This window comes from Crotalus tigris, unplaced genomic scaffold, assembly GCF_016545835.1.
Source record: "Crotalus tigris isolate CLP2741 ecotype Arizona unplaced genomic scaffold, ASM1654583v1 scf7180000019031.1477733, whole genome shotgun sequence".
In the NCBI taxonomy this organism is placed as follows: domain Eukaryota; kingdom Metazoa; phylum Chordata; class Lepidosauria; order Squamata; family Viperidae; genus Crotalus; species Crotalus tigris.
This window is the reverse complement of record NW_024097335.1, coordinates 917,446-937,588: the sequence shown is the minus strand read 5'-3', so window position 1 is coordinate 937,588 and position 20,143 is coordinate 917,446. Positions and strand designations below refer to the sequence as shown.

General features: G+C 41.9%; 1 protein-coding gene across 9 annotated transcripts in view; it reads left to right on the top strand.

The window, feature by feature from the left end:
- The first annotated feature begins 40 nt into the window (after window positions 1–40).
- LOC120314980 (disks large homolog 2-like) overlaps window positions 41–20,143 on the top strand; it is an 899,194-nt gene continuing 879,091 nt past the window's right edge. For 3 of the 9 annotated variants that reach the window (XM_039358599.1, XM_039358595.1, XM_039358601.1), the window contains exons 1-2: window positions 44–308; window positions 19,279–19,410. In XM_039358599.1, coding sequence (XP_039214533.1) covers window positions 287–308; window positions 19,279–19,410 — 154 coding nt within the window. In that variant the 5' untranslated portion in view covers window positions 44–286. Of the gene's footprint in view, window positions 309–7,284; window positions 7,398–7,958; window positions 8,831–19,278; window positions 19,411–20,143 lie in introns of all 9 variants that reach the window. The other 6 variants (XM_039358593.1, XM_039358592.1, XM_039358594.1 and 3 more) reach the window with 6 other exon arrangements.

Here is a 20,143-nt window from a genome sequence, read left to right as displayed (position 1 = left end):
AGCCGCCGGTTGGCCCGCCCGCGCTCCGGCTCCTCCCCTTGTCCGGCGGTTCTGAGGCGCGTAATCAGCCGGGCCGGAGTCGGCCGCGCTGAGGTGAGGCGAGGTGGGGGCGGAGGGCGATGGCGGTGGCCGCGGCGGGAGCTTCCGCGGGGGTGAGGCTGGCGGCGGCGGCGGCACTACGGTGGTTTCCTCGCAGATGGAGCTGAGCCGGCGCGGGTGAGCGAGCAGGCCGGCTGAAACCGACGGACGGAGCGGCTTTTCCCCTTCCCGACTACGGAGCCCCCCAATGAGGCTCAGCCGCCAGCGTGGTAATAATCTCTCTGTAAATAAATCCCCCTGTAAATCCTTCTTCGGGGCGGACCCTGGGTTCATCCCTCCGCTTCGTTTGTGGCCCGGACTCCACTCCCCATCGTTCCCAGCCGGCGTGGCGAAGGGGGCGTGTCTGGGAGAGCGGGGTCAATCCCTCCAGCACAGAAGCCCATCCTTCCCAGCAGCCTGTCTTGAGATGTCAGGCTGCCACTCCCCTGGCTCGCAGCCTTTGAGATTGACTGGCCTCCTTCCAAATGGCTTGGGACTATCGGGCCAATGGTAGTCCTTTCTGGATGCCTTGAACTCCCATCCCCATCATCCTGGATTGGCAAAGGTGGGGGAATGGGTCGACACTTTGGGTTGGGGAAGGAGACTTGCTCCCGTGGTCCATTTTTTCCCACAAAGAAAGTTGGGCTCTTGAGTCCCTTATGAAGTCCCTTATGACTTCCTCCTGCCCCCCCCCCCATTTCGACATCCCCATTTTTAAGTTTTTTGTCACTTTCCTACACCCCCCCTTGCAGCTGAATCCCCTTTCCTTATTTCTTTAGCTTGCATATTTTATCCCTCGCTTGAATCTTGCTTCATCCTTGCCTCCATCACTTGACACTTCATTTTTGTCATTTACTCCCACCCACTTTGCAGCCTGCTTAAAGCATCTTCCCACCCGTGATCTTGCCTTCTCACTTGCTGCTTAGCCCCTGCAACCTTTTTTTGGGCCTCCATTTATATACTTCTCTCCTTGGATGAAACATTCACTTATCTCAGGGTTTTTTTTTTCTCCTTGCTTTACGCCTCGGTGAACAGCTTGCTTCACCCAAAGTGTGTAACCAAACTTAGTTAAAGAGCTAGTTTGTTATGTTTTTGTTCAGTTTTTATGGCTTAGCCTGAAGACTCAGCTCTTCTGCAGATTCTGCTGCAGTGCACTGTGCTAATCCAGAAAATGAATTAATTTGGTAACCAAGTAGAGCATTTGAAGTATTCATTTATTTATTTGATTTGTACAGTTGTCCACCTCACTTTTACGTGAGGGGCTCTTGGTGTTCTGTGATCTTGGTTGTTTTCTTGCAGATGTTTCAGTGTAGGTAACATCAACACTTTGTCATCAGTATACTTTTATGTGAGTCTAGGAGACTTAGAATAAAATACATAAATGTACAATGTAAAAATAGAAAATAAAAATAACCACAAACAGCAGGTCATAATATAATCAATCAGCCAGACATCCAGGATGGGCTCTCATCCAGGGTTGTAGACTTGGACACAAAGTCAAGCTTTCAAAGCGTTAACAAAATTCCAACAGGTTTAGGACCACTACTCCTCAACCAGGGACTGTTACTAATCCATGACTTGTTAAGAACTGAGTTGCACAGCTGGAGATGAGCAGCATGAAAGTGAGTGAAGCTTCATCTGTATTTGCAGCCACTCCCCAGCGCTAGGTCCACCTCAGCTCATCAGGCATTAGATTCTCATAGGAGCATGAATCCTACTGTAAACTGTATGTGAGGGATCTAGGTTGCGCAGTCCTCTTCCCCTCCCCCTGTCCGTGGAAAAATTGTTTTCCACAAAACTGGTCCCTGGGGATCACTGATCTAAAGGGTGGGTGTTATGGCAGAAAAGGATCTCCTCTCAGCCCCACCAGCTGATACTTCGTAGCTGACAATGCGCAGAGCATGTGTCTCCTGCCACTTCAGATAGGATGGGTAGAAAAGATCAGTTCAGTTCTACCAGCCGGTTTCAGTTCACCTTCTCTGTGTAAACCTTGTCTAGACATTGACCCACCTGTCTCCCTTGCTTCTGATTTCAGTCCCATCATGCTGATGATTCTTGCCATTTTCTTCCTCTGCATATTTCTCCATCTTTCATTTTCTCCCCTGATGCACCCTGACTCACACAGAAACTAATTTTCATGTAGTCTGTTGCTGTATTCATATTCTTCTCTATAACTCACCTCTGCTTCAGGAGCAGTTCTTTCCTGCCAGTTTTCCTTGCTGCCTCTTAAAATCATTTTTCGGTTGTCTCTCTATATATGCCACTGGGCACATCCAGCCTTTGCTGGGGCCTGCTGATGTAGGATACTTTCAGATTTTGGTATCCGATTCATTTTCTTAATGGTCCTTCATTCCACGTTGAAAATGCACACACATTGCATATTGCAAGGCCTCATTTCAACTTCTCTTTTCCCCTCCTTTCTTATTTTTGCCCATCTCAAACCTGCCAGGGTCTTTAAACTTTGTCATGCCTCAGTTTTTACGCAGCTGATTGTTACCCTTATGTGGAGATAGTGCACTGGTTCACATAGCCTTCCAATTCAGCGTCTTCAGTGTTTAATAGTGTTCCTTCTTCATTTTGCTGCTGGTGCTGAATTTTAGACTGCAAAGGATGCTCCTGAATGTACAGGACTAAAATTCTGGCAGGGCGTTAAGAACATCAAAGGAGCCTTTCTCCAAATCCCAAGGGTGAAGAGATTGTACATTTTTAAAAGCGCATTTCTTTTTTAGTAATGTCATCACTGCTCTTGAAATTCTCACCCAAGTAGCACTACATCTGTGGGGGATTTAAACCGACTGCTGTGTTTCCTAATTATAGTAATGCCTTTCCAGTTTTATATAGACAAAAGCATCATTTTTAGACCTTTTGTGGCTGAAGGAATACTTTTGAGGTTTTTCAAATAAAATTGGTAGTCCTCCATTAATGATTGGGAACTCCGTCCCTAAGCGATGTACTTTCATGCTGGTAGCTCCAGGCAGTTCCAGTTGTTGTCGTTAAGTGAATTACAGACATTTGCCAGATGACCATTGCCAGGTGACATCTTGTGATTGGCATCTGTGACCTCCTGCTGTTTCCCCATTGACTTGCTTGTCAGAAGCCAGTAGTGAAGATCACAAATACTGGTCACATGACTGTGGGGCACTGCGACTATTATAATGGCGAGCTGGTTATTGTGCCCTTCAATCATGGTTACATGATCATGGGGACATTGCAATGGCTGCAACTTTGAGGATTCTTCATGCAGCACCGTTGTAACTTCAGACACTGAATGATTGATTATGAATTGAAGGCTACCAGCAAATAGCTGCCCATTTGTTCTCAGCTCAGTGTTAACTCAGCCCTCAGAAGTATAATTCTTCGCTAGATTCTTTCTTTTACAAATCTTTAGCATAACTGTATTTTTATCCTTACGTTGCTTCCTAGATTGTTTTGTGCTGTTGTTCAGTTCTGAATCTGATTTCCCTTGAAATGCCTTCTTCTTTTTCATTTAGTTTTCTTTCATTTGTCCCAAAGATGCTTTTTCAAAAAGCAATTGGACTTTCTTGGTTTTTCCTTGAAGACATTTCACTTCTCATCCAAGAAGCTTCTTCAGTTCTTGACTGGATAACTGAGAATCTCCATACATCAGTGGTTCTCAACTTGTGGGTCGGGACCCATTTGGAGTCAAACGACCATTTCACGGGGGTCGCCAAACAACGCAGTCCGCCATTTTTTCCCCCCTTTTCCTTAGCTGTGCTACTCCCTTTTATTCTATTGTCTTTTGAAAGCCAATAGAATAGACTCTTGAATAGAGTCTAATTCTATTGGCTTTCAAAAGCCAGTAGGAATTGTCCAGGCTGTCTCTGCCCTGCTGAACCCACCAAAAGTCCCATTCTTCAAATGGTGCTGCACCAGTTGAGTAGTCCTCGACTTACGACCGGTTGAGTAGTTCTCGACTTACGACCCGTTGGGGGTCGCGGCATTAAAAAGGTTGAGAACCACTGCCATACATTCTCTTTCATTTCCAGTCTTGATTTCCTTGTATATCCGCTGTCCCCTAGTTAGGGCTTGAAAGTTTTAATGTACAAGTTTCATTTCTTTCTTTGTTTAATCACATTTGTATAGCTGGCCATTTCACACAGTGATTCTGGACAGCATACAGGTTATTTTTGTTGTTTTTTAACACAGTTTTTTTTTTTAAACAGGACGGTTTTCTTCATTTCGTTTTCCCCCCTGCCCAAATTTTTTTTCCATGCAGCTGTCAACATTTCAAAAGGATATTCATTTTCCAACTTGTAATTTGTTCTACTCTCACTTTTTAGAGCTTATCCTTTGGTTCCTAATGCAAATGCTAAATGTAGTTGTCATTTCCCAATGTTTTCACATCTGTTTCTGTAGAGAGCCTTAGTGGTGACCTTGGAAAAACTATGCAAAAATGGTTACCAAAACAAAAGCACGTTCTAAGCCAGAAAAGAGATTTTAAAAATGATCGAAGGATGCCAGTCTACATCCCTGCTTTTTTCCCATTTATTATCCTCATCACACCCTGTAAGATGCCTATTGTAGAGAATCACAAAGTTGATCTTGGAGAAATATATTTTTTTTAAATTTTAATTTTTTATTCTGCCTTTATTATTTTTATATAAATAATTCAAGGTCGCAATACTTTATCTAACACTCCTTCCTCCTCCCATTTCCCCCACAACGATAATGTTGGAATATTCATGAGCAGGAAGAGTCATGTGGTAACTCAGTTAGCCAATGTGAAGAAAGTGCTACTGAGTCTGTGCAAAAGAGTATTGAGTTAGGAGCTGGATTTCCAGTCTCAGGTTTGTCTCTGTATCTCTGTGTAAGAAGTCTTCAACTGAGCTATGTTGCTGTAAAGAACAATGTATGGTATTTTGATATATTTATTTATAAATATTTTGATATAAATATAAAAAGTTATTTTGAATCAGCTAAATGCAGTCAACTGTGAGAGCTTCTGATTTATTTTTCACCAATAGAGAAATTAAAATTCTCTTAACAGATAATCCTGTGAGGTGAGCTGAACTGAAAAAGAGTAACTAGCCCAAAGTCACCCCGCTGGCTTTCATGTGTAAGGCGGGACTAGAACTCACCATCTCTTGGTAACTGGCCCAAAGTCACCTAGCTATCTTTCGACCTAAGGTGGGATAGAACTCACCTAGTGACTGGTCCAAAGTCACCCAGCTGGCTTCCATGCCTAAGGTGAGACTAGAACTCACCATCTCCTGGTGACTGGCCCAAAGTCACCTAGCTATCTTTCAGACCTAAGGCGGGACTAGAACTCACTATCTCGTGGAGATTGGTTCAAAGTCACCTAGCTATCTTTCAGATCTAAAGTGGGACTAGAACTCACCATCTCCTGGTGACTGGCCCAAAGTCACCCAGCTGGCTTTCATCCCTAAAGCAGGACTAGAACTCAGAGTCTCCAGTTCCTAGCCTAGTGCCTTAACTACTACGCAGAGATCTATGTAGAGATTATAGGTACAAAAATAAAAGCATTGCTTTGAACCTGGGAAACGGAAAACCTGATTCCCTAAAGCAGGGTTTCTCAACCGGAGTTCCATTGAATCCTAGATTTTTGTGAGAAGTCGCCAGGGTTCCCTGGGAGATCATGATTTATTTAAAAAAACACAAACAAAACGCTCCAAACTTCAATGGTGGGTTGGCCTGCTGGAGTGTGCACAGGCCTGGGAGGGCTGCGTGGATCGCACTCGTGTGCAAGCAGGGTGAGCAAAGTGCGAGTCAATGAATCAGGAAGAGAAGAATGAGATGAGAGACGAGAGAATGCGCAAAAGACAGACATCGTGAGGCTTCCCTGTTTTTCTGTGGATGCAACACCCCTGGGGCTCCATCTAGGTTAGGTATATGACACCTGAGGCTGGCCTGGCCTGAGCTGGGCACCAGTGGCAGCAGGAGCCACCACCAAGGGGGGAAGGAGGGTCACTAAACAAATGGTTATAAGTTGAGGACTACCTGTACTCAACCTAGAACTAATGAGAAACTTCCTGACAGTTAGAACAATTAACCAGTGGAACAACCTGCCTCCAGAAGCGGTGAATGCTCCAACACTGGAAGTTTTTAAGAAGAGACTGGACAGCCATTTGTCTGAAACGGTATAGGGTTTCCTGCCTGAATGGGGTTGGACTAGATGACCTCCAAGGTCCCTTCCAACATCATCATCATCATCATCATCATCATCATTATGGATCATCGCACAGTCAGCCAGATGTTCAGACTGGATTTGGCATTTTGTCTACCTATCGAGTCCTTACCCAGGACCTGGGATAGGCAGATGTGGATGTTTGATGGTATTACAGATATCGTCGCAGGATGGAAGCAGTTCCTAATAAGGCTGCCTTTTGCAATTGACTAATAGCGAATTTGTCAATGCCAATGGTGTTCAAGTGGTGCTCCAGTTGTTTTGGGATTGCACCCAAGGAGCCTATGACTATTGGTACTACCCTTGCTTGCTTTTGCCACAGTCTTTCTATTTCTATTTGTAGGTCTTTGTATTTTGTTATCTTCTCCAGTTCTTTCTCTTCTATTCTGCTGTCTCCAGGCACTGCCACGTCCACTATCCAGACTTTTTTGTCTTTCTTATCGACAATTGTTAAGTCTGGGGTGTTATGTTGCAGGTGCTTGTCTGTTTGAATTCTGAAGTCCCAGAGCAGTTTAATTTTATCATTTTCTATGACTTTCTCTATTTTGTGATCCCACCAGTTTTTGCTTACAGGCAAATGATATTTTTTGCAGATCTTCCAGTGCACCATTGTTGCTACTTTGTCATGCCGCTGCTTGTAATCAGTCTGTGCAATCTTCTTGCAACAGCTTACCAAGTGGTCCACTGTTTCTTCAGCTTCTTTGCATAGGCGGCACTTACTGTCTGTTGCTGTCTTCTCAATTTTGACTTTGTATGCATTTGTCCTTAAGGCTTGGTCTTGTGCAGCCAGAATTAGTCCCTCGGTCTCTTTCTTCAATTTTCCTGCTCTTAGCCATTGCCAGGTTTTATTATTATCTGCTTTCCCAGCTATTTTTTTCATGTATTGGCCATGTAGTGCTTTGTCTTCCCATGCCTCTATTCTGTTCTTCACATCATCATTATTATTATTATTATTATTATTATTATTATTATTATTATTATTATTATTATTACTTTATGGCCTGTTTTATTCTCCTTTCACGTTTATTTAATTTCTATAGCCGCCCATTTCAGACGAGCAACGGTGAGTGGCAAGCCATCATAAAACAATCACAACACAGGTAGTCCTGGAGTTAACGACCACAGTTGAACCCAACACTTCTGTTGTTGATAAGTGAGTTTTGCCCCATTTTACGACCTGTCTTGCCGGATTCACCATTAAGTGAATCCCTGCTGATGTTAAATTGGCAACAGGGTAGTTAAGGGAATCTGGCTTCCCCATTGACTTTGCTTTGGAGAAGGTCACAAAATGACCCCGGGACCAATGGTGGGATTTAGCCGGTTCGCACCACTTCGGCAGAACTGGTAGCTAATTTTTTGTTGCCCAAGCCCAGAATGGACTTCCAGAAGTGGCATCTACACAGAGAACCAGTTGCTCACATATTTGAATCCCACCACTGCCCGGGACCTTGCAACCGTCATAAAAACAAGTCAGTTGCCAAGAGTCTTAATTTTGATCACATGAACCACGGGGATGCTGCACCGGTTGTAAGTGTGAAAAACAGTCAGAAGTCACTTTTTTTCAGTGCTGTTGTAACGTTGAATGGTCACTATGCTAACTGTTGTAAGTCGAGGACTATCTGTATAATAGAGAGATAAATGTATATGGCAGCCAAGAAAAGCTCTTGATTTCATTGTGGGCAAAACTGTTCTTAAAACTCTTCTCTCTTGGTAGGTGGCTGCCGCTCCTGAGCTAAGCGTGAAATGACCGCAACTCAGCCATCCCGGCGCCCTGTTGTTTGCTTCACCAGCTTGCCCTGTGAACAGCACTGTCGCTTTAATAATTCCATGTCAAGGGATTGTTTTCAATCCTCTTGGGTGTAATACAAGAGGATCAGAGGGATGTTACAGACCAGAAGGTTGGGCGGAGAGTACACAAATGAAAGTGAGGGCTGTGCGGGTAACCAACTGAAACTTCGGAGCATGGTTGCTAGTATCCAGAAGACCAGGATGTCTGTCTAATGGAGAAAAAATCCTTGTGACCGCATCAGGAAGGGGAGAAAAAAAAATCTCTTTGAATTGCCTCCAGCTTCCTTTGAATTTTATTTGGATTATTTAAGACGGGGTTGGGCGGTTTTGGACTGTGGAATCCCGAGATTGCCAAGGTTTTGGACTGTGTGCCTTAATTGCATTTTTTTTGACATTCACTCAAACTTCTGAATACAATACAAAAACAATCCTTTGTGGCTAGAAGAGGGATTCTTAAGACACTTTTGTAAACGGATGTGTGTTTTCTCCGATATATTTTTATAGCTTCAGAAATACTTTACGGATTTTGACAACTGCCTCGTGGCAGGAATTCTCTACAGCTCCCCTCCCTGTCTTGCTCTTTTCCTGGTGATGTTGGAAGTTTTTCACTTGAGGAATTACGAGCATTATTGGAGGAAAATGAAGCAATAAGAGTCCTCTTTTTTAAACTGAACCATTTTGAGTGGGACGGCAGACTTCTGACTTCCCAAGATAATTCCGGAAGGAACTCTACAGTAAATAAATTTGCATCCATCCAGCGCCAGAAGTTAACAGCAAGAATGCCAGTGAAGAAGAAAGGTGGGCTATGAGGGATTTTTGGGGTCTGTCTTTTGAACATAATTAGATATGTGACATAGGCCAGATATGTGACATAGGCCAGATATGTGACATAGGCCATTTTCCACTGAAAAGCATTTGAATGAAAGTGTTTTTCGGTGGAGAGGGGAAAGAGAATTGCTTTGTGCATCTTTGTTTACGTGCAAAAAAAACTTAAAAAACTTCCAATAAAATTGTTTGGAAACCTAGGATCTCACATTTTGAGTTCTTAGAGAGCTTTTGATTTTTGTACTGCTGGAGTAAAGGGAATTGTAGGGGGGGGGGAACAGCTCCAGTTACTTTATCTCGGCAATAATTCCAGCATAAAAATACATAAATATAAATGATACCGTATCAGCAATACTTTGTTCTGTGGGCAGGATTGATGGAAGAACTCCCGGATAGATCTTAGTTTACAAAATTATGACTTTAACTGCTTACCGAGCCCAATGTTATTAACTATAGTGATGGTTTTTTTTTTATGGAAGGTGTTTCATTTGGCATTATTTTAGACGTACTCCTGAAACACACAGCCATAACTCTTATTTATTTCTAGCTGTTGTTAAGTCAACAAAATTCATGGGAAACATGAGTCAAACTTCAACACTTCAAACATTAGGTTGAATAAAATTGCTTTTTAAATGTGTCATGAATATTTTTAAAATTCGCTAGTGAAATACGGTTTTATGTTTTAAAAACAAATAGCTCTGAAATGTCCAAAGAATGTCCACTTCATCTAATACAAAATAATAACAAAACTATTGTTCACTGTTAAGGAGATTGTGTTATATGAAAGGGAGAAGAGTTGGCTACTGCATTTTAAATGTACCTTTATTTAATTCCCTCTGTCCTCATTAAAATCCTTGATACTGAGTGTAGGTTTTGTCTGCACCACAATCGTCTTTATCACAATAAAGTTGGTCTGACCGAAACTAAAAGGGATAAAATTTGGCACAGATTAAATATTGTTCCTGGCTTTACCCCAGCCTGTTCTTCGTTTCAGGGTCCATTTTATTTGTTTGTTTTAGCATCTAAAATATTTTTGGCTCTCTGTTTTGGGGTAGAAATATGTTCTGATATTTGCTGGTCTGGAACATAGTTATAAATCAGCGGGGAAAGAGGAGAAAGGAAAGACTATTGTTGCTTTGGGTTATTGTAATTCCTTGACTTGCTGTTCCCAGATAATGCATTAATTAATGGTGACATCTTTATGATTCAGCTTAATCATTACCATGCACCTGATTGGTGTTTTATTGCTGAAAGTAACAGGAATCCACAGAAAGGAAGATAATTGATTGTAACTGCTTATTTGTCATACCCAGTAAGCAGAGGGAGCTTATCTGTCTTCCCCAAATTTCCTTCTTGTCACATTTCTAGATTTAGAAGCGCAAATTCCAAATCTTCGGGACATTTTGGCAGTTTGTAATCTCAATATATTTGGAAGACATCCGGGAGAGGAAGGAAGTCAGAGTGGATTTAACGATTCCTTCCAAGTGTTTGATTCTGTGGAAATGTTGGGACCTGCCATAGCTGTAGCCTCCTGTGCAGATGTAAAGATTTTCAGAATTTGTACCCTGGTGATGAGACAGAGAGAGAAATATTACTGATTTTAGTGCCAGAATGAGATCATGTTAAGGTTGATTGCTTTGAGTAAAATTCCAGATCCTTTTATCACAGGGGTTCCCAACTGGGGGTGCTCTCCTGGGGGTGTGAGATAATATTCCAGGAGGTGCAAAAACTTTCAAAATTATAGTGTATATAGCATAATTTTTTGTAAGGGGTGCGAGAATATATCAGAAACTTTCTAGGGTGCAGGGTATAGAAAAAGTTGGGAACCACTGCTTTATCACAGAGGATGAACTAGACTAGGGGTCCTCAACCGTGGCAACTTTAAGACTTGTGAACTTCAATTCCCAGAATTCCTTTGCTGGCTGAGGAATTCTGGGAATTGAAGTCCACAAGTCTTAAAGTTGCCAAGGTTGAGGACCCCTGAACTAGACTGTAGAGTCTCCAGAAAATAGGATGAACAAAGTTAGAAATTCTATTTTTATTGTATTTCAGGAATGGTTGCTCTAACAGACAGTTGGCCGCTGTTGAACATGTGGGAACTTTAATTCAGGATTCATGCTCGATCAGATTGCAAACATTTCACACTTTGAACAAGCCCGTCTTCTTAATTTGAGTTCTGAAAATGTCCATCTCATTCATCTGTGGTGATTCTTAGCCGTCCAGGTCGTAGTTGTCTCAAAGGTGCTTTTTTCTTCGAAAGGCAGCTGGACTGTTTTTTCCTTGAGGAAGAAGACATTTTGCTTCTCATCCAAGAAGCTCCTTCAGTTGTGACTGAACGGTTGGAGAATTTCTTGCGGTCGTCTGGTCGTTATCTGAGAGTCATTGAAAACTCCTTGAGGGTTTTTTTTCTATGCCCTCAGGACCATGTTAATAGTGCAAATGGGAGTGGAACCTTCTTGGAATTGTTGAAAGGACTGTATTGTAAACAGGAGATAGGTGGTGGTGTATCCCTCCCCCTCTATTGAGAATGTGGCTACAGCATTCTGGACAGAGAGGATCTTAGATATTGTTGGAAGAAAAGTCTTCATCGTGGTCCAGTCCAAGCCGGGGATAAACAACATGGCGACTGCTTTAGAAAGAAGGTTGCAGTTTATTGAAGGGGAGAGCCAGACAGAAAGATGGCTCTGGCAGGAAAAAGCGAACATATGTAGGGAGTGGGTTTTGATACCCTCTGGAGCCTTTTGTCTCGAGTTGTTTCCTGTTCCTGTGGCATGAACTTTGACCTGAGTTGGTGTGCTTTTCTGGTATTCTGATGGTGATGGGTTAATCCTATTATGACCCAAAGGTCATATCCTGCTTCCCTGGTGCTGGGGCTAATGACTCTTAGAGTTTGGGTGAGGTATGAAGATTTTAGGTGTCTTTGTCTTCTTAATCTCCTAGCTTCGACCTTCCTGATGGTTTACATCTGCATTTGTACAGAGCTGGCTTCTGCTTGGGGGAGGGAGACTTGGGGCTATTAAGAAAACTGGGCATGTTTTTCTGCCTCTTTAAGATCCTTTGAGGAAATATATTTTCCTGCCCTTTCAATATTTCCTTCTCTGGGGGGCTGACTTCCCACAATATGTGGTTACAGGTATCTTAGTCAGTTGGAGTCAGTAAACCGCCGGAAAGGATTCCGGCTTTCATGAGGTCATGCGTTTCCATTGGTCGTCCTGTACAGCAAGTATAAAAAGACACTATTGGCTGAAAGACTCTGCTCCTGTGGCTCAGGAGAGGTGGAGACCATTGGACACATACTCCTCCGATGTTCCTTCTATAGAGCTATTTGGAAAAAACATATTCTCCCCATAATTGATAGGTATCGGAAAGTATTTATCTCCAGTGGCTGCTTAAGGACAAGCAGGCAGTGATCACGGCACAGGTGGCTAGATTCTGCGCAGCAGCATTGGGGGATTCGCCAGAACCATAAATAAACGTTTTAGATCTTTTTAATAATCTTTTATAATTAATTTTATTACATGTTTTTATCCAGCATTAGACTATACTGGGGTAGGCAACCTTGGCTCTTTTATGATTCGTGGACTTCAACTCCCAGAATTCCTGAGCCAGCCATGCTGAGGGGAAAGGGAGAGGTTTCCAAGCTGAGCCATGCTGGCTCAGGAATTCTGGGAGTTGAAGTCCACGAGTCATAAAAGAGCCAAGGTTGCCTACCCCTGGACTATACTCAATGTATTTTTATTGTCAGGTCAGTATGATTCAGTTTTTCTGAAGATAGCTAGGTTTTGTTATACTGTCTGTAAAACTAAGCAGACCTTGGTCACCCATTGATTACATCAATAATTGTAATATACTGCTGTGTCTTCTTGTGTTGGTTCTGTTTAATTTTGTTTTATTTGAATGTTTAATTTACGTGTTGGTCTTTGGCTGTAATATTAAATTGGACAGAGAGGGTCACTGGTTTGAAAGAGGGGTCAAAGAAGCCATCTACATTAAGATTGAACAGCCTCAATATTTGCACTATTCAGGTGACCCTGAGGGGACAGATAAACCTCCAAGTGGTCTCAACGACTCTCAGAGAGAGTGCCAACAATCAGATGACTGCAAGGAACATAAATCCTTCCGTTGTCCACCATTCAGCCAGAACTCGAAGAAGCTTCTTGGGATGATAAGTGAAACTTCTTTCTCCTCCTCAAGGAAAAAAACAGTCCAGTTGCCTTTTGAAGGAGGGAAAAAAGCCTCTTTGAATCCATCTCATTTTGTTCAGGTGTTGAAAATCTCTTCCAATTGAATTGAGCTCACTGAATCCCCTAGCAAGGGTCATTCAGATTGGCTCAAAGTAAGGGCAGTCCTGACCCTCCCATGTGAATGAAACATTGTGTGGGGTTTTTTCTCCTCTTGGAGAAAATTAAGCCAGCTTCAGCAGAAACTGTCAGCATGAGCAGATGGGACTCATGCATCCAGGCAGTCACATCTGCTCTTTCTTGCAGGTGCAAGCATGGCAGATTTTTGCCTGTCTGCAAACATCATGCCTGGAAACTTAATCTACAGGAACAATCAGTTCTGCAAACCAAAGAGATTGGCTTATTTTGTTCCTTTATTTGAAGCACAATGGGAATCTCATACCTCAGCCAGCAAGCGATCCTTACTTACCTTTTTAAAGCTAGTCTTAGCTTGGTCAGACCAAAACTGATTATCTATGATTCTTTTTCCCAATTTTGGTTCAACTAAGCAAATACTACTTTTTAATGTCAAATGTAAAAATCTACATTGAATTATAAAATTGGTCTGTGGTTATTTTTATATTCTACGTAGATGTTTACATTTTACATTAACTACGTAGATTTTATGTAATCATATGTAGTTAATGATACTAACTTTAGCTCTACTTTCACATGGAACAAATCTGGCTCAATTTTGTGAGTTTGAGGCATTTTAATGTGAAAATGTTATGGGTAGGGGAGCAAATAATGTGGATTATATCACTCCAGAACTACTGAGTAGTAATTCAACGCCATTATAAATAAATAAGAACAATATTTTATACAACATTTCTGTTTCAATTCTCACTGAATCTTGCTGGCACAATAAGATTGGGGGATTTCTATGTTGGGTGTATTTATATTGGTGGGATATTAAGTTTTAAACAAGATCCAGCATTGCATGCTGATTGAAGACTGACAGCCTTGTCTTACTAAAATAAAAAAGCTCCTAATATATTTTGGATAACTTAAGAAATACTGTACATTAAATATTCAATATGAGGATCAGCTAGAAAGTCATATCTGAAGTCCATTTCAGTGGATAATATTTATTATACTTAAGGAAGGCTTAAAAAAGAAGCACTAAAGAGCAATGGATTGAATTGAGGCGATGCTTTAAGCAGGGAGCTTCAATAATATTTGTTACACAGCAGCCTGAGAAACTAGCATTAGATTGTTGGAAGAAAAGTCTTCATCCTGGTTCAGTCCAAGCTGGGGATAAACAACATGGTGACTGCTTTAGAAAGAAAGTTGCAGTTTATTGAAGAGGAGAGCCAGACAGGAAGATGGCTCTGGCAGGAAAGAGAGGGGAAAAAGGGCTGCGCACATGTAGGAAGTGGGTTTTTATACCCTCTGGAGCCTTTTGTTTGGAGTTGCTTCCTGTTCCTGTGGCATGAACTTTGACCTGCATCTGAGTGTGCTTTTCTGATATTCTGATGGTGATGGGTTAATCCTATTATGGCCCAAAAGTCATATCCTGCTTCCCTGGTGCTGGGGCTAATGACTTTTAGAGTTTGGGTGAGGTATGCAGATTTTAGGAGTCTTTGTCTTCTTAATCTTCTAGCTGGGGGCCTCCATCAGCATTTCTACAGAGCTGGTTTCTGCTTGGGGGAGGGAGACTTGGGGCTATTAAGAAAACTGGGCATGCTTTTCTGCCTCTTTAAGATCCTTTGAGGAAATATATTTTTCTGCCCTTTTAATATTTCCTTCTCTGGGGGGCTGACTTCCCACAAGATCCAAAAATTGGCTTTCAACAAGTTAGGCTAAAATTGGTTTCAAGAAAATCTAGGACCAGTTCTATAAGTCACTATCTTCCTCTGGGAAAAAAAAAATAACCTTTAAGGAAAACAAGGAGTCTCACTATCACAATTGACCCCCAAATTTCTGTTGCAAAGTGAAACATTTGTCAAGTGAATTTTGCCCCATTTTGCAACCTTTCTTGCCACAGTTGTTAAGTGAATTACTGCAGTTGTTCAGTTAGTAACACAGTTGTTAAGTGAATCTTGCTTTCGCCTTGACTTTGCTTATGAGAAGATCTCAAAAAGGGATCACATGACCCCTGCATGTCATAAACATGAGTCAATTGCCAGGCGTGTTAATTTTGATCACGTGACCATGGGGATGCAGCAACGGTCGTAAGTGTGAAAAACGCTCCTAAGTCACTTTTTTCAGTGCCGTTGTAACTTGGAGCAATTGCTAAATGAACTGTTATAAGTCGAGGACTGCCTGTACAGTGGTTGAATGCTTATATTTAATAGCAAAATGGTAAAAAAAAAAAAATTAATGCCAGGAGTTGGACGATGTTATATTAAGAGCACGTCCATCTGGTCATCAATAATCAAATCTAGTGCCTTTATCTTAGATGCCCATTAAATCCAGTTATTTATGCATCAAAATTGCAGCCTTACATTGCGATTACTAGACCTACTGTCACCCTGTTAACTCTGCAACAGGCGCAACCAAATTCTGTTACCAGGAATGGAGCTATATCAGTGGTTCTCAACCTGTGGGTCGGGACCCCATTTGGGGTCAAACGACCATTTCACGGGGGGTCGCCAAACAACGCAGTCCGCCATTTTTTTCCCCCTTTTCCTTAGCTGTGCTACTCCCTTTTATTCTATTGGCTTTTGAAAGCCAATAGAATAGACTCTCTTGAATAGAGTCTAATTCTATTGGCTTTCAAAAGCCCATAGGAATTGTCCAGGCTGTCTCTGCCCTGCTGAGCCCGCCAAAAGTCCCATTCTGCAAACGGTGCTGCACCAGTTGAGTAGTCCTCGACTTACGACCGGTTGAGTAGTCCTCGACTTATGACCGGTTGGGGGGTCGCAGCATTAAAAAGGTTGAGAACCACTGAGCTATATAATGAGTACTTTTAAAAGGATGCTAGTCTCATTTTTTTTTTTTTATTTTCTAGCCTGTTGCATTGCATTGTCTGGTTTTTGATGGCTTTCCCTTCAGCAGTGAACCGATGTGCTGTAGCTAATGAGCCTGCCAGAGCTTCGTTAGAGTGTTGATGCTTTCAGAAGCTCTTTGGGCCAAATTCTCGCCGCCTTTTGATTTCTCAGAAAGCTTCCAGGCCCCAGATATTTCCGTACAAACACCCTTAGAAAACAAAATGAGCAGAGAGCTGCAACCCACTTGTGGGCTGTTGAATTTATTTCTCAACTTCAGACAGTCATTTGAAAGTTCAGCTGCTCCTTAAAAAAAAAAGAGAAAAAGTAGACTGTGTATGGGTGGGTGTAGTAGAAAGTTTTAGCTAGGTGGCATACTGAGAAATCTGAGGTTTATGACTTCCTACAGGCATAGGAGCCATTTGGTACACGTGTGCCAACATGCCTTCCAACTCTTGAATGTTCTCTTTGGACTAAAAGCAGCTATAGATTTTTCTCAGTCATCTGGAATTAACCAGAGCTACTACCACTAATTGATAGATCTGGTTTCAGAAGGGGACAAATTACAATCTTGCTTTTTTTTTTGTCTCCATCAATGCAGACTTGAAGTGTATGCCCATGTCTAAGCATATGGGGCAGTAGGCAAGCCCAAACAAAATATATATTCTATCCTTATATGTGAATATTGGAACATTTTATGCAGTAGTCATGGACAACCTCTGGATAGAGTTGCAAGGGATCTTGGAGGTCTTCTAGTCCAAACCTCATTTCAGACAAGACGTTGTCCGATCTCTTCTTAAAAATCTCCAGTGATGGAGCACCCACAACTTCTGAAGGCAAGCCGTTCCACTGATTAATTGTTCTCACTGCCAGGACATTTCTCCTTAGTTCTAGGTTGCTTCTCTGCTTGAATAATTTTCATCCGTTTGTTTCTAGTCTTGCCTTCTGGTGTTTTTGGAGAATAGCTTGACTCCCTCTTCTTCAGATACTGGAAGACTGCTATCATGTCTCCTCTAGTTCTTGTTTTCACTAGACTAGACACACCCAACTCTTGCAAGCATTCTTCATATGTTTTAGCCTCCAGCCCCCCCCCCAATCATCTTCGTTGCTCTTCTCTGCACTCTTTCCAGAATCTCTTTTTTTATGTTTATACTCAATTTAGTTTATGGAAAGCAGGAATAGCTTGACTGAACCTCATATAATGTCTTGGCTGAGACTCCAATATGAAGGTGGAGCCTCTGCCTTAGAAATCAGAGAAAGAGGATTTGGTGGTCTTTCACAAGATAATGGAAAGTGCTCAAAAACTGGTTACATTTTGTAATCTTTCTTGCAAATAGGTTTACCTTCAAATATATCCCTGAGCTGCAGTTGCCCACTGTTGCCTATACCAGGGGTAGGCAACCTTGGCTCTTTTATGACTCGTGGACTTCAACTCCCAGAATTCCTGAACCAGCATGGGGGAACTATGGCCCCTTCATGACTTGTGGACTTCAACTCCCAGAATTCCTGAGCCAGCATGGCTCAGCTTGGAAACCTCTCCCTTTTCCCTCAGCGTGGCTGGCTCAGGAATTCTGGGTGTTGAAGTCTACGAGTCATAAAAGAGCCAAGGTTGCCTACCCCTGCCCTATACTTACAGGACCCAGAAATATTCTTGTAAATAAAGAACCCACAAACGATTAATGTTTGGCAACATGCCAGCTTCCAATGATTATTTTACTATTTTTTTAAAAGAAAAGTCATGTAGATCAAGCATATTTAATACGTCTCTGAGCCTGTTTGGAACCTGTGTGCCTATTTCCTCCGTTAATCCCAGGTGTTTGTGGCCTTCAGCTGTGATTTAATTGTGTTTTTTGAGGCCTGAGCTTGTCTGGCATCCAATTGGCACATGGGCAGTGCTTAGTCAGGCAGAACGGAAAGGATGCCCAGTTGATTACAAATAAATGCATTGTTAAAACATACACCAAGTTGTAGCTGGACGTGTTCTGCAAAGGGCTGAGAAAGACCTTGTCAGCTTTACTCATCAATAAAAAGAGAGCAGGACTGGGTGACCTTGCTCACAAATTGGTCATTCCCCGGTCACTTTCCAATTCAATTACGGATAGTTCTCGACTTATGACTTTGTTTAGTGACCGAAGTTACAACGGCACTGAAAAAAGCGACCATTTTTTTTACACTTACAACCCCATGGTCACATGATTAAAATTCAGCTACTTGGCAACCGATTCATATTTTTTTACTACTACTAAATGTAAGCGTTTTTTTGCTACTAAATGTAAGCGTTCAACCACTGTACAGGTAGTCCTCAACTTACAACAGTTCATTTTGTGACCTTTCAAAGTTACAACGGCACTGAAAACAGCAACTTTATGACTATTTTTCACACAACCGCTGCAACATCCCCATGGTCACGTGATCAGGATTCAGACACTTGGCAACTGACTCACATTTATGACGGTTGCAGTGACCCGGGGTCATGCTGTCATGAGTCATTTGCCAAGCATTTGAATTTTGATCATGTGACAGTCATAATAAGTATGAAAAGTGGTCATATGTCACTTTTTTCAGTGCTGTTGTAACATTGAAAAGTCACTAAATGAACTGTTGTAAGTTGAGGACCACCTGTATTTAGGCTTGCCTGTGATTTAGGATTGTTTCTGCATTACCAGTTCTCGAATTTCAGTAAAGTAAGCAGCCAAAAAGCCTAGTCCTGACTCAATTTTGTTTTGTTTTGAATGTATATATAGTTTTTTAGAGCTTAGTCATGTGCATAATAATGTAAATTTGTCATACGAGCTGTAGGATAAAAAAGGAGAAGATTTTGTTTATAGGTGTCATTTTGACTTTTTTTTTTTTTTGTATCGTCCTCTCTGCAAATGCCCCCGAATCAGAATTTTGCAATTCTGTGTGCAACACAACGGCCTTATGTTTTACAGGAATTATTTAAAGGACTTTTTTCATTTTGTTTATCATCTAAGTAACAAATACAGCTCCAAAGTAGTTTATGTGATCAGTTACAAACAAGGTGACATATCTGCCCTGGCGTGTTCGTCTAAAAAACGCTTAACACAAGAGGAAGGCAAAGGAAAAATGTATATGACCATTTTTAAACATTACTATTAAGCTGTGCCTCTTCGCTTGAGAACTGAGCAACGCCAAGTTTTGTATTAATTAGCAAGCCTTGTTTGGCAAACGCATCCTTCTGTTTTGCACGTTAAAAAAAAGTAACATTTCAAGGTTCGGCTAACCATGGTTCTCGTCTTGTTTGCTTTAGACACCGATCGAGCTATAGCACTTCTGGAAGATTATTGTAAGACGTTAAAAAAGCCAGAGGAGCAACAACTGAAAAAAGCCATTAAGAAGGTGATGGGCATCTTTAAAAGCAGTTTGTTCCAGGCTTTGCTAGGTAGGTGAACCAATGCTTCTTTTTCCTGCTTTTCTGTTTCATTTACTTGGAGGTTGCCCTGGATGGCTCTTGAAAGGGGTCCCCAAAACACTTCCCAAGGTCTGGGAATATTGAATACTATCGGTTAGTTTGCTTTATCAGTTATAATAAGTATAAATGATAACCCCATGGAAGGCAAGTCTTTTTTTTTTCATGCTATTTGCTTTATAACAGTGGTTCTCAACCTGTGGGTCGGGACCCCATTTGGGGTCGAACAACCATTTCACGGGGGTCGCCAAACAACGCAGTCCGCCATTTTTTCCCCCTTTTCCTTAGCTGTGCTACTCCCTTTTATCCTATTGGCTTTTGAAAGCCAATAGAATAGACTCTCTTGAATAGAGTCTAATTCTATTGGCTTTCAAAAGCCAATAGGAATTGTCCAGGCTGTCTCTGTCCTGCTGAGCCCGCCAAAAGTCCCATTCTGCAAATGGTGTTGCACCAGTTGAATAGTCCTCGACTTACGACCGGTTGGGGTCGCGGCATTAAAAAGGTTGAGAACCACTGCTTTATAAGAAAGGTCACCAGTTCTGCAAAGGAGCCATTATTTTTTTTGGGGGGGGGGGAATTTCTGCCATTGGAAAACAGGGGAACAAAAGATTTCGTACTCCAGAGGTCTCCAGTTACATGGAGAGAGGTTTTTCTACGGACCGGAGAGTGTCTAGTTTTGTGTGCTGCCCACAGATAGGGCTTTGCT